General features: G+C 41.3%; 1 protein-coding gene across 4 annotated transcripts in view; it reads right to left on the bottom strand.

Moving 5' to 3' along the window:
- The window catches only part of COL11A1 (collagen type XI alpha 1 chain), a 253111-nt gene that overhangs the window by 52419 nt on the left and 187086 nt on the right, over positions 1-13606 (bottom strand). For all 4 annotated transcript variants that reach the window (XM_083620394.1, XM_083620396.1, XM_083620393.1 and 1 more), the window contains 4 exons: positions 11886-11993; positions 9810-9863; positions 8470-8523; positions 5856-5963 (listed from right to left, as the gene is read on the bottom strand). In XM_083620394.1, coding sequence (XP_083476520.1) covers positions 5856-5963; positions 8470-8523; positions 9810-9863; positions 11886-11993 — 324 coding nt within the window. The remainder of the gene's footprint in view (positions 1-5855; positions 5964-8469; positions 8524-9809; positions 9864-11885; positions 11994-13606) is intronic.

Below are 13606 nucleotides of genomic sequence, written 5' to 3'. Positions count from 1 at the left end.
GGAGGAAGATGCCATTCGTCTCCATGGTGATCCCTCCACTTCTACACAGCTGAACATCCATGGGGGCAGAAATTGTGCTCCAAGTTTTAAATGAAAATCTTACATGATTTCACCAGTAGGTATATATATCAGTCCGAGCAGAGAATGCATTATACAGTATGTGCAAATTCACTACCTTTTCAGGACTACATGGCCTCTTTTGAAACAGACTGAAAATGTAATTTGAAGGAACCATCCAAAGTGTAGTATCCCATTTTGTTTAAATTACCCATTTAGGCTGCAGCCCACAATGGAAGGCTTGCCACACACTTCAATAGGAGCGGCAGCTCACCCTTAGTGATCTCATTCTCTAGAAAAAGGTAAAATCATGAGCTATTTATGATGGACCATCTCTGAAGGGAAATTTGATATCAATTTGCTCGGTCAATAACCAATACGCTCAGCTGCTGAAATCCTCCACTTTACAAAATTGGAAAAAATTGGGCTTCACAGTCTCAGTGATAATGTGTGAGTTACAGGTGACATCAATTTCATATCGATAGTTTAAAAGTGGGTGACGTGCAGCCTGATCCTCTCTATAGTTAAATTGGTAACCTTAGATTTAAACTGATTAGAGCCCCATTGAAGTCAACAGTACTACAATTGGCTTAAATGGTAGTACTTTGCTTTAACTGGGTTGCAGAACAGACTGCAAGTTACTTAGATTTATCCACTTCAGGACTTGCATTGGAATAACTCTGTGGGATTTAACCCTCTAAAACAGCCTACTCTCAACCTTGGGTCCCCAGAGGTTGTTGGACTACAAATCCCATCATCCCTGACCACTGAAATTGAAATTGAAATTTCATTTATTACGGCCATAGGCCCATACAGGTAAAAACAACACATAAATAACAGCTTGTGCCGTAGGGGGGAAAAAAGCAATCGCTAAAACACCACTATAACAATAAAATAGTAAAATACTATAAACAATAAAATACTATAAAATGGAAAGGCATACTACGCCTTAATTAGCTTGTAGAGCTCCTTGGCGTCGCTTTTGGGAAAGGACAGCAACTAGGAACCTAGCCACCTTCAGGGTCGTGTGGGTATCCTTGTCCTGCAAGATTTGGGCAAGGTGGAATTTTGGTGGGGTACCCTCTAGTTTCTGTATGATTGATCCCAACAAATTTGCCCGTGGCACATTAAACAAGGGGCAAGTGAACATAATGTGCTGGAGTGACTCCGGCGTCACCTTATCACATTCGCACACGGCGGGGGCTTGGCCCTTTGAGAACCTATGTCTCAGGACATTGGAGGGAAAAACGTTAAACCTCGCTTTGGTGAAGGCCAGTCTATGGGCAACAGTCGAAAGGGAGGAGAGGTATGATGGAACACAGTAAGTTAAAGTGATACCAATGTTCTGAGGCGAACAAACACCTCCCCCCAGCATATAATTTCGCTGTAGATCGATGTCATCCAGTCTTTGGCGGATCAGTCTTTGAGCAGTGATTTGGCCTAGTTTTAGGGAATCTGAGGGAGAGATTCCATAACTTAGGAGTTTGGCATGAATTCTACTAGTCCAAAGGCTAGAGAATTCATCTCGCCATAAGCATTGGACAAGGTAATGGTTTGGTAATCTATGCCACAATGATAACCAGTAATTGAAGACTTGCTTCCACAGGCAAGTTTCTAAGGATGCGACCTTCAATTCTAGTCGCATGGCTGCGTTGCTTACGCACAGGGGGAGCATTAGGAGCCGACGTAGGAATTGGCTTTGCAGAGTCTCAAGGGGAGCAAGATCTGTCATCACGGCCCAGAGCGGGGCAGCATAAGCAAGCACGGCAACCACTTTAGCCTTGAACACTTTAGGGCCGAGGGAACATGCAAAGCTCCGTCCGAAAAGAAGAATCGGAGGAGCGCATATGACAAGGTTTTGGCCTTGTTAAGTAGGTGTTGAACTTGAGCTTTCCACCCCAAATTGTATTGAAAAATAACTCCTAGGTATTGAAATTTTAGGACTTGCTCTATTTTTGCTCCACCAAGCTTCCATTTGTATAATCTCCGGCTTCTGGAGAAAATCAGAATCTTGGACTTAGCATGGTTGATGGTTAATTGATTGAGTTGACAATACGTGGCAAAGATCTTCAGAGCTCTGGTTAGTCCAACACGTGTATAAGATAGAATTACCGCGTCGTCCGCATATAAAAGGAGTGGGCAGCGGTAGTCCGCTAGTCTAGGCGCGTGTGTACTAGGAGATGAGTTAACTAGGGGTGCTCGCATGTCGCTGATGAATAGGTTGAATAGGCAGGGAGCCAATATACATCCTTGGCGCACTCCCTTGTTTATTGGTATCGAATTTGTAAGGTCGCCCGCTGGAGTGAATCTCACTCTGGCAAGGGTACCTTCGTGGAGCTGGCTTATGAGCCATAAGAGTCTTCTATCAATGCCCTGTTTCGCAAGTTTCTCCCAAAGAATATTTCTAGGAACGCTGTCAAAAGCTGCCTTTAGATCTAAGAAGGCAGCACAGAGGTAGTCCCGGGGAGGGGAGGAGTACTTCCGTGCCAGATTATAAAGCACTATCGCATGATCGGTTGTAGAGCGTTTAGTTCTGAACCCTGCTTGTTCGTGGCCAATCTGGTTAGTCTCATCTACCCATCGCAATAATTTAGTCATCAAAAAGCTGGCATAAATTTTCCCTATGATCGAAAGGAGGCTGATGTTACGGTAGTTTTCCGGCTCCTTTGGAGAGCCTTTTTTATGAATTGGTACTATAATGGCCTCCTTCCATATTTTGGGGATGAGACCGGAAGCGTTGATTGCATCGAAGGTTTTGGCCAAGATGCCGGCCCACCATTTTGGGTGTAGTTTGATGGCTTCAGCAGGGATCAGGTCGGGCCCAGGGGCTTTGCCCGGTTTCAGCTGAGCTATTAACTTGGCTATTTCGTCAGGATCGGTGGGAGGCCAAATAGGTAGGTGGGTAAACAGGTGCATCAAATGGTCGGAGGGAGCATCTGCCTGTGAGAAGCATTTCTTCAGGAACAGTTCCCATGTCGGGCTGACCACTGGTGTCCCTAGCTAGGGATGATAGGAGTTGCAGTCCAACAACCTCTGGGCAGCCAAGGTTGAGAAAGGCTGTTCATATATACCGTGTATATATATATATATATATATATATATATATATATATATAGTGCATGATGTAGTGTGGTAGCCTTGTGAAATTAAGCAAGCCTTCCCTATTGTTACCTACAGAAGAGTAAAGCATAATTTTTGTTTGTAGAGCTCCATCCTTGAGGTAGAAGTGGAAGGACACCAAAAGTGCCTAACTTTGGTTGGACTGCATCATTTTGTTTAGCCACACAATAAATATCTGAGGATAGCAGAGGTGCACTGATGACAGAAGGGTTAGGATAATTGCAGCTTAAATGTCTTGGATGAATAATTGCCTACAAATCTGCTCATTTGTAGGTGTGACTGTAGAAAAGGTAAAGACCTCTGTGTTGCAGATGCAAGTATTTCATCAATTACAATTTGCTGTCATGACAGATACTAACAACGTACCCAACAGTTTGTTATTAAGATTTATTGAGCCATAAACCTGCCTTTAGTAATTCAAATTTAGGCCCTCAATTATGTTGAAAGTTACATACGGGTTCAACTGTAAAAACCTGTAAGTGGTACTATTAACGGCCATAGGAGAACAGATATGCCTAAGGTTAAGTATGCTGCTCTTTGCCAAATCGCAATCTTCAAATACAACCTTGCAAATAATTGCAGTGACATATTTCCACCCCTGAAACTAGTGGGAGCTTTGCCACTTTGGTTTCAATGGAGCCAAGGTTTTCTTCCAACTCACAAGCAGCAGCTTTGCCAAATCAAAACCTATTTCTCTAGCTTCAGATAGCCCTCTTCAAATATCTCAAGGGCTGTCACACGGAAGATGGAGCAAGCTTGTTTTCTCCTGCTCTGGAGGGTAGGACTCAAACCAAGTTACAAGAAAAGAGATTCCAACTAAATATTCGGATGAAATTTCTGACAGTAAGTGCTGTTCAACATTAGAACGGACTCCCTTGGAAAGTTGCGGTCTCTCCTTCCTTGCAGGTTTTTAAGCAGACGTTGGATGGCCATCTGTCATGGTTGCTTTAGCCGAGATTCCTGCATTGCAGGGGGTTGGACTAGATGATCCCTGGGATCCCTTCCAGCTCTACATTTCTATGATTCTATACAGTGCCAGGAGAGGAAGCTCCTCTAGTCTGGGCACCTTGGGGAAGGAAGGAACTTTGCAAGAGTATAACATAAGGAAAATGCCAGGATGTGAAGGGGAGAGGTGAAGGGAGGTCACAAACGGCATAAAAATGTGGCATCATTAGTATATCTGATGGGATTTGATAAGATTGAAATATTATAAACAACAAAAGGGGGGGAAAGCTGTGCAAGGTTTTCATTTTTACTATGCATTAGCGACAAATACAGAGCTCTTGGTTGCTCAATGGCCCTTTATTACCACCAGCATCTTTGGCATCCTTAACACACTTGAAGGTTTAATGAAATGTAATTCCACTAGAGCTCAACGTTCATTCGTTTAAGCCTCTAAATAATGTGTGGTTACCCTTATGCAACGTTTCAGTAAATCAAAACACACAAAGGTGAAATATATTTCTCTTTTCGACGCAGACCAAATTGAAACTGCATTTCCATTTCCTAAACACCTATACAGAGTCCCTGACATTTCCACTACCTTTCGATGCTACACCAAGTTTGAATGATCACGTATTAAAAATCGAGTCTCTTCACTTAGAAATAAAGAAAAAGAAATCGTGTTAAATTTTCTAGCCCCAAACGCATTAATGGTAATTCAAGGAGAGAAGAGGGTTCTAAATAGGGCACTTGCATCAAATGTTCCACCCTGTACATGTTGCTATGTGAACTATTCAGCAGATTGGCTGTGAAGTAAATTGGTTGAGTGGTGCTATCCCTGGACCTTTGCTGCTGAAGGGCCCAGGGCTCATGAAGCTAATGCTCACAAAAGTACCCTAGTGCAATGCCTATGAGAATGAGCTATGAGCCACAGGAAAATGAAAAGAATCCTGTTCAAACAGGACGAGGGTCCATGCAGCCCAGCATTCCGTCATCTGACCAGCCAGATGTTCCACTAGCAAGGCCATTCCCTCAGTGAAATGGTGGACTTCTTTGGTCAGGAAGAAAAACATTATTTGTTGAAGGCAGAAATGGCATTGGGAAGGATCAATATAGTATAGGGGCAGGACTGACCATGACACCCCCAGGCTCAGGTTGGGGTATCTGCCTGGTTGGAATCTGCACCCTGGTCACCCAGTAAGACCTTGCTTGTTTGGCTTGCACCACGGCAAGGTTCAACACTGGCCGATCCTCATGGAACTGGCTTGGAGAGGTCCAAACCCGGTGGATCCATTCAGTCAACAGGGAATGATGACCTGATCCTGACCCTAATGCCATGCCTACCCTCACCCTGCCTGCTGCCACCAATAAAGATTTGGCGTGGTTAACGGTATCCTACCACCATTGTACAACCTGGTTATTTTGCTGCTTTCATGGGTCACCTAATGCGCCTGCCTTGGCAATATTTATGGTATTTCAGCAGGAAGTTACAGAATATGCACTGATTGGAAATGAAGCAATGTGACCAACCCAGCACTTCTGTAGACAGTATTGAAATCAAGATGAGATGTGACCTCCCTAATAGTATCATGAGCCCACATCATCACAAATGTGCAATAAAAAAGAATGTCTGGAGGGGTCCAAAGACTGGTCATTTTTATGAAACCCAGAATAAGGATACGCCCATTTTATTTTGGGGAAGGAAGGTGGGAAGCAAATAAAATGATGAAACATACCTGAAGACCAATGGGACCTGGAGGACCAGGGAAGCCTCGTGGGCCTTCATCGCCTTTTTGCCCAAACATCCCTTGCTGTCCTCTTGGACCAGGTTCTCCATCACCCCCCTAGTAGATTAAAACAGGGACAATTACTGTCAGACTTTTACAGCCACTTTTTTAAAAGAAACATCCCAAGTTAGTGATTATACACACACACACACACACACACACACACACATACACAACTTGTGTTCTGATCCAAAATTATGTGCATTGAAATTAATGAGATCTAATTCTACATAATGTGATTGGGACACAATTTTGCATTTGTAAGAAGAGAGCTACATTGTGCGAACACATTCATTCAACAATTACGGTGAACTTAGCTTGTGTTCTCCAAATACAATTAAAGTAAGTGGCCCAGTCATAATAAAGTCACCCAATGCGATTTTGTTGTGCATTGATCAATGCAGCTACTGTGCTCAAGAGCTGGCAGATGCTGCTTAATTCTCATTTGGGAATATTTATGCTGACAGAACAATAGTTTCCAATAGGTTGGTTTGAATTTTTGATTACTTAATGATCTATACTGCTGCTGGTTTTTCACATTGTTTCCACTAAATGGTTTAAACTGGTTTTATGCGAGTGTTGTGCTGGACTATGAAATGTTTTTAAAGTACTGTTTTAGTGGGATATGCCTTGAATGGCATTGCATAATTTTTTTTAAAGGAATGAATGAATGAATGAATGAATGAATGAATGAAGAAAACTATATGGATACTTTTTAGCTACATTAGTTTTGCAAAAAGGTCTGACCAGACAATGGGTGAAAAGAAAACAGCACAGATTTTGACTGCAGCTCTGTAGGCTATATAAATTCCATTGACTTCAGTTACATTTAAGCAGCTAACAATGTACAAGTTTGCAACCTTTAGTCCATCCTTGCAAATAAGTCCATAAAAGTTACTAGCTTGCAAAACAGACATTTTTAAGAGGTCATAAAATGGCCTCGGACTTCAGGTGCCTGTCGCAAGAATGTCATAGGTACCACTCAGCAAAGTACATTCCATACAACAGTATCGCAACTGATGTAGTGTTCTGGGAATGGACAAAGTATTCTGGTCTGAGTGAAGGAGAACACAAATAAATCCATGGTGTATGCCAGAGCTGTCCATAGTGCTCACAAAAGTTGTGCATTCACTGCTCAAAAATTGACTCCAAAAGGCACCTAATTGAAGACTCAAATACCCAGCTCCTAAGAATGTTGCCTCAGAAGTAAGTCCTCACTGAATTGAAAGGGCCTTAGTCCCAGGCAAGTGGGCTAGGATTGCTGTTTGTCATATGTACATTCTTATTATGTAAATGGAAAACAAACAAGGCAGGTCCCGGCAGTCTCTGGCTTCCAGAGCCAGTGTGGTGTAGTGGTTAAGAGCGGTAGTCACGTAATCTGGGGAACCGGGTTCGCGTCTCCGCTCCTCCACATGCAGCTGCTGGGTGACCTTGGGCCAGTCACACTTCTCTGAAGTCTCTCAGCCTCACTCGCCTCACAGAGTGTTTGTTGTGGGGGAGGAAGGGAAAGGAAAATATTAGCCACTTTGAGACTCCTTAGGGTAGTGATAAAGTGGAATATCAAATCCAAACTCCTCCTCCTTCTTCGTCTTCATCTTCGTCTTCCTCTTTTTGTGGGCTCATTCCGTATCTCTTACCATGTGGCCCTAATGTTGGCTACAACCCCCCAATTGAAATGCTGTCACACAGACATCTGCAGCAAATACCAGCAAATGTGGGGGTGATTTTACACCTGTATTGTTGAAGAATGCAACACGGAGTGATGGTTTGAATATGTAAATGAGCCATTAAGAATGTAACAATACAGACAGAACTTCCAGATCGCCAATGTCATTTCTTTTCAAGGGAGTCAGATCACACATTCAACTGGGAGCCATCAAGTTAATGAGTAATTAAGTGATGAGAAACAAAGTTACCGTTGTCTAAATGAATATTCTAAATTGTAAAACAGAAAATTTAATTAAAATTGTGTGTGTGTGTGTGTATAGTGGACCCTCCGGATACGAACTTAATTCATTCCGGGGGTCCTTATGTACCCCGAAAAGTCCACAACATGAGGCGCTGCTTCTGCGCACATGCGCGTCGTCATAGAGCACTTCTGTGCATGCGTGTGTGGCAAAACCCGGAAGTATAAACTTCCGGGTTTGCCTCATTCGCAACCCGAAAGTTACGTTACCAGAATGTAACTTAACCCAAGGGTCCACTGTATAATAAAAAAAGAGAAACTAAGTTATCAAGTGGACCTGTTCTTGGAAACGCCACTCCAGCTTCCATATGCATTTAATAAACACATCTTGGAATGAACGGAGCCAAAGCATTTTCCCAATGTTTTGTTCATTCCTTTTGAATTGTTGCACTCATGGAAGACTGAAGCAGCAGAGCACTGACCCAAGACTGGAGCCTGCGGTAAGCAGAGCAGTGCATAGACACGGATGCCTTGAGGATAGGATTTAAGATATTTCTCATTTTAAGCAACATAAATTATGCCTGAATCTTCGGTATAACTAATGAGAATTCGGGGGGGAAGGCACTCGTTAGTTATGCATAACAAGCAGAAACTTACAGCTATACCAGGAGCTCCGACGGGACCTTGAAGACCTGGTGGTCCAGGAGGACCCTGAAAGGAGGAGGAAAGAAGGTAATGTTGGCATCTAAAGTCAGACGAACAGCATCTCCACAGGAGGGCATTTTGCATTATTCAGGCCTAATAAGCATTTCCACATTTCTTTGGAGAGATGGTGCTGTTACTCCAAGGTCTTTTACATTCAAGGCAGTCAAGCATTATTTGTTCATCTCCCCAAATCTTAGACTTGCTTGTCTACAATACATTTGAAACTGACATTTATCAAAGGTAATTATGCTTGCAGTATTTTCAGGATATTTAAAAGTGGATTTCTGTTCAAACATGAATATGAATCACGACCTGGCCTGGCTTTTACAGAACTAAAAATATACCAGACCTTTCTGAGGAGATTTACAGAGAGAAAAAATCAACTAAAGTTTCACTATCCATATCGCAAACGAATGCTTCTTGTTGGAATTGTATTTCCCCAAAGAGACTGTAAGTTGCTCTTGCAATTGGACAATTCTTCCTAGACAGTCTTAAATATTAAATACGTGCAACTGCATTGCACTCCCTGAAAAAAAAAGTTCCAGGACGTATTTTAGATTAAATCTATTTATGCTGCCCCAGGAAAAGGCATTACTGACAGAGCTGATTTTTAGTTAGCCATGCTTGAACATACAAATAAAATGGAATTTAAAATTACATAAAACAACCTGTTCTCACATGCCAAACAAGTCTAAATAATTTCTTCCTGGAGGAGTTTTCATTTTATAAACTATATATAGTTCTTGAAAATATTCCCTTGTGATTACTAGTTTTGAGTTTGATAAAATTAAATGAAGAATTGCTTTAATCAAAGCAGAGGACCTTTTTAACCACATAAGAAATCTGAAACATTGGTTTATATGAAAAAGATTATTGAATGATATATTATTAATATAATATAATATAATATAATGTAATATAATGTAATAATATAGCTTTCCTGCAAGTAAACAAAAGACATCCAAGCATGGACCTAGGTGAAAGGAAACTAAGCAAAACAGCGACAGACAATTGTGGAGGAAAATATGTTAACATATCTTGGAACAAAGAAGTTGGTCAATTACTATCATCATTTAAAGGCATTATAAAGTAACATTGAACCCAATTCCTCTGGGGGTTTTTTTGTTTCAAACGTGAATATCTCTGCAAAATGCAGGCCTCTTTCCTGCTTGCTCAGCATGTTGGTTTTTGATTCATGTTTTCATTCTTTAATTCCCCAGCAATAAAGAATTGCAGTAAGCAATATAGTGAAGGAAGTAGTCAGAAAAAGAAAGAAAGAAAAGAAAACTCACATTTTCTCCTTTGTCACCTTTGCTCCCTTTCTGACCTGGTTCTCCAATTTCACCCTGTAATAGAAGGGAAGACATTGTTAAATTGGTACTTTTAAAGAGCCTGCCTTTCCGTTCGCTGTGGCGAAGTGTCTATAAATGTCACCTTATTATTCTCTTTACCTTATAGCACCATTTTACAAGTAAAGGCCTGAAGGGGGCAATTTTGCATTGATCAATCACATTTCAGTGTGACAGATTAGTGCATGTATCGACTATTACAGTTCAAAGCACAACATGGCCTCGTATTGAAACCTACTTTAATTGGATTTTGAACGGAGGAAATTGTTTTGTTTTTGTTTATATTCTCCATGTCTCCTTCAATATAAAGTGACTGTAATTGCAATCAACTGAAGAGCAGCTTCGTGCTTCTGTGAATGTATCACAATTCTTATTATGAGCAGACATACCAGAGAATTACGGTTGACTCTATAAGACAGTGGTAATGTTCAGGCCATCTGGCTTAATTCAGCATATATTTTGGAAAGATGTTTGCTCACTATGCCTTTGGACACCTGTTAAGATACTGTAACCTAATTTTGCAAGACGCTTGCTGATACTTAGGAGTAGTTTTTTTTAATGTTTAAATACAATTGAATACCCTTTTGAATCAAAATGGTAGACAGAAACTTTCAAAACTGCAGGGTCATTTTGGGTTTCTTAAATCCCCAAGCAATGATAGGTGCAAAACTGATAGTGAGATATAAGACAAGTTATCAGACAATGCAACCCATCCACTTATCCTTTCATGCAAGCCACAATTAATCTAGGAAGCGTAACTTTTCATTTCATCCAAACCCAGAGTTACCAGGTTGAGGATAAGACTGGGTCTAAATAATGAGTCTGGTTCAGAGACAAAACTGTGGTCAACGGATATTTTTTGCATTGCTTTCAGGCAATGCTTTCAGGCATGCTATGGAGGGAGAGGAAAATGGATTGTGCATGAGGGCAAGAAGGCACATTAATGAATTGGGAGAAAGGGCAAAGGGCTCATTCCTATTTTGGCATATTAAGGAAAGACTATGGACTGGCCCAGTGAGAATGAGCTTCATAACTGAACAGGTATACAGTGCAACAATGGGAAGTCTGCCAGCACATAAAGGTGTGGCGGGGGATATTTTTTAGGGAGAAGCAGTGGGCAGAATGGAGAATGTGTAATCCTACTCCTAGCTGTCACATTGCCAGACTTCCTAGATGTTTCTCCTGGACAACTGGGAATAGTAGCCAGGACAAAGGTATCTGGAATTAAAAAAAATTCCTTATGGAATGTTTCTGGGCAAGAAACGGATAACACCTTTTCTCTTGTAAGTATAGCCCCCTATTTTGCATGTCAGTGCCAAACAATGAATTGAGAATAATGCTTCCTCCTAAACATTCGCTTCCACCCTGTAATTCTCATAATTTTTTCAAACTATTGGAAACTCATGAAACCCATGAAAGTGTCTTTGCCTGATTGAAGAGAGTCGCACCCCAAGTTCCCTGTGTTGCATTATTTCTGACACCTGCTGCTCATGGGTCAAATTTGACATTTAAGTAAATAAAGGTTTGCCCCAGCTCCCATACGTTGATCTTCTCTAGTGGCTCATAATCACAAATAGTATGTATTCCAAGAGAGCAAAACTGTCATCACCGTTGCTTCTAACACATCACTTCTTGTGCAATATTAGACAATATCACAGTGATTGCTCTTGCTGATGGGTCACCCCCTTCTTATCTTGTATACATTTGGGTCCTGCATAGAAAGGTGACACACCTATTTCTCCAACTTCTATTGCATGGCCCTACTTCTTGCCCCACTGCTTATGACGTCTCGCTCTCTCTTTCTCTGCATCTCTCTATATTGGCCAACTGAAGATAACACTTCATGCTTCTGATGAAGAGGGTACTAGTCTACAAAAGATGATGGCACAATAAATCTGTTATTCAAGTGCCTCAAGATTCTTTCTTGAGTGATCCCACATAAAGCAAACAAATAGTTCTTGGAGTTTTGAAAATGAGCCAATCACCGGACAATCATCACTGCAGTCAACAGCAACTGACCTTGTCACCATCTTCTCCAGGAGAACCAGCTGGACCAGCAGGGCCAGGAAGGCCTACAGGCCCTTGTACTCCATCACGTCCGGCTGGGCCTTGGGGACCTTTTTCACCCTGTTTTCAATGCCAAAACATCATTCAAACTATGACTGGTGAATAATTGAGAGTGCACAATATTGAACTCACATCTCACTATCTACAAGTGTCAGACTAGTCCAGTGCATGGTTAAAGCTTGTCACAGCTAGGAACCTTTGGAGGGGCCCTAAGCAATTTATTATCTCTCAAAACCATCTCGGTAATGTCGTGGTCATCAATGGAGGTCCACCTTTGAGAAGGCCTTCTCTCCGAAGGACCTTCTCTGCCATCTGAAGTGGACAGGTAGTGACTTGAGAGAAAGCGAATTTTGGGTTGTCATTCTCCACCTTTGGAATACCTTCTCAGAGATGCTCTCCATGCCCAAATTCTGATGTCATTTCAAGGCAAGATGAAGAGCTTTTTGTTCCACTGGGCTTTATTTGTAAGCTACAATTTGGGGGGGGGGGGTGGCCTACCATGTGGCTCTGCACAAGTGTATGACTTATTTTTCTGATCCATACCCTTTTGAGTGGTACACCTGTGTTTTCATTCATTACTACCAGACAGCCGTATGTTAATTATATACCTTAGTCAATATTATTTTCTTTCACAAACTATTTTAAAAAGCAATTCATAGGTAATGATTTCACAACCCAGTATTTGGGTTTTGTTTTGTTTAAAAAAAAGGTCGAGGTCCTCCTGTATCACCCCTCTTGTCTCCATTTACACCTTTTCTGTTTATCCCACATAACTGTTGTCTGCTTATGAGTTAACACCCTGGTCTTTTGTCACTCTCACTTCCATGCCTTCAACAGTCCTGCTTCCTCTATCTACTCATCAATCCATTATCCTACTCTCCTTTGAGTCTTTTGCAAAGGCTAGAATGCAATTGATATCTGTGATTTTCATTTTGGCAACCAACACCAAGTGTTGATAGCTGCAAAACAAGCTTTCCAAAGGGTTATCTCTCTCCCTCTCCCCTTCCTTCCATCACACACCTTGTTGCACAATTAAATCTAGCAGACGGAGAGCTGTGTGAGAAACACATCTGCTTGGTACTTTGTGCATGAAGAAACTTGATGTGTAATATCTTGGTACAGCAGTGAGTCCTCCCCATCCACCCAAAAGTATGAAATCAGCTGCTCATTCTCAAAGCAGAAACAATGTACAATTGATCCCAGTCACCTATGACTTTAATTCACAAACTAGGCACATCTCTCATTTACTTGCACCTACACCAACCTCCACTTCCTATTTGCCATCTCTGACCTCTCTCTCTGCAAAATAAAAAACTCTGAGCAATGCTATATAGTGATACCTGTAGCATCAGAACAATCTCATTAAAGGAAAAAAGAAATACTATAAAATTTATCCATTGCTTTTTGACACATGGATGCCCAAAGCAGGTAACATAAAGGCTTTGAGGATTTTCTTTACAAACAAGTGGTATATAATTTTTATGAAATAAAATAAACACCTAAAATATTTAAAAACAGAAAACGCAAACAGCCAAACAATAATAAAAATAGCATCAAACAGAGGAGTGAAGAAACAAAAGAATAAATCTCAGTTGACAGGACTGCAGAAATAAAAAGGTCTTTCTTGGACCAAATGACATCAGAATAAAAAAATGGGTAGTGTGTTTTAGAGG

This window comes from Podarcis filfolensis (genome assembly GCF_964270895.1).
Source record: "Podarcis filfolensis genome assembly, chromosome: 6".
Taxonomy (NCBI): Eukaryota; Metazoa; Chordata; class Lepidosauria; order Squamata; family Lacertidae; genus Podarcis; species Podarcis filfolensis.
Note: the sequence above shows the minus strand (reverse complement) of the source record. Positions and strands in the feature narration are given on the sequence as shown.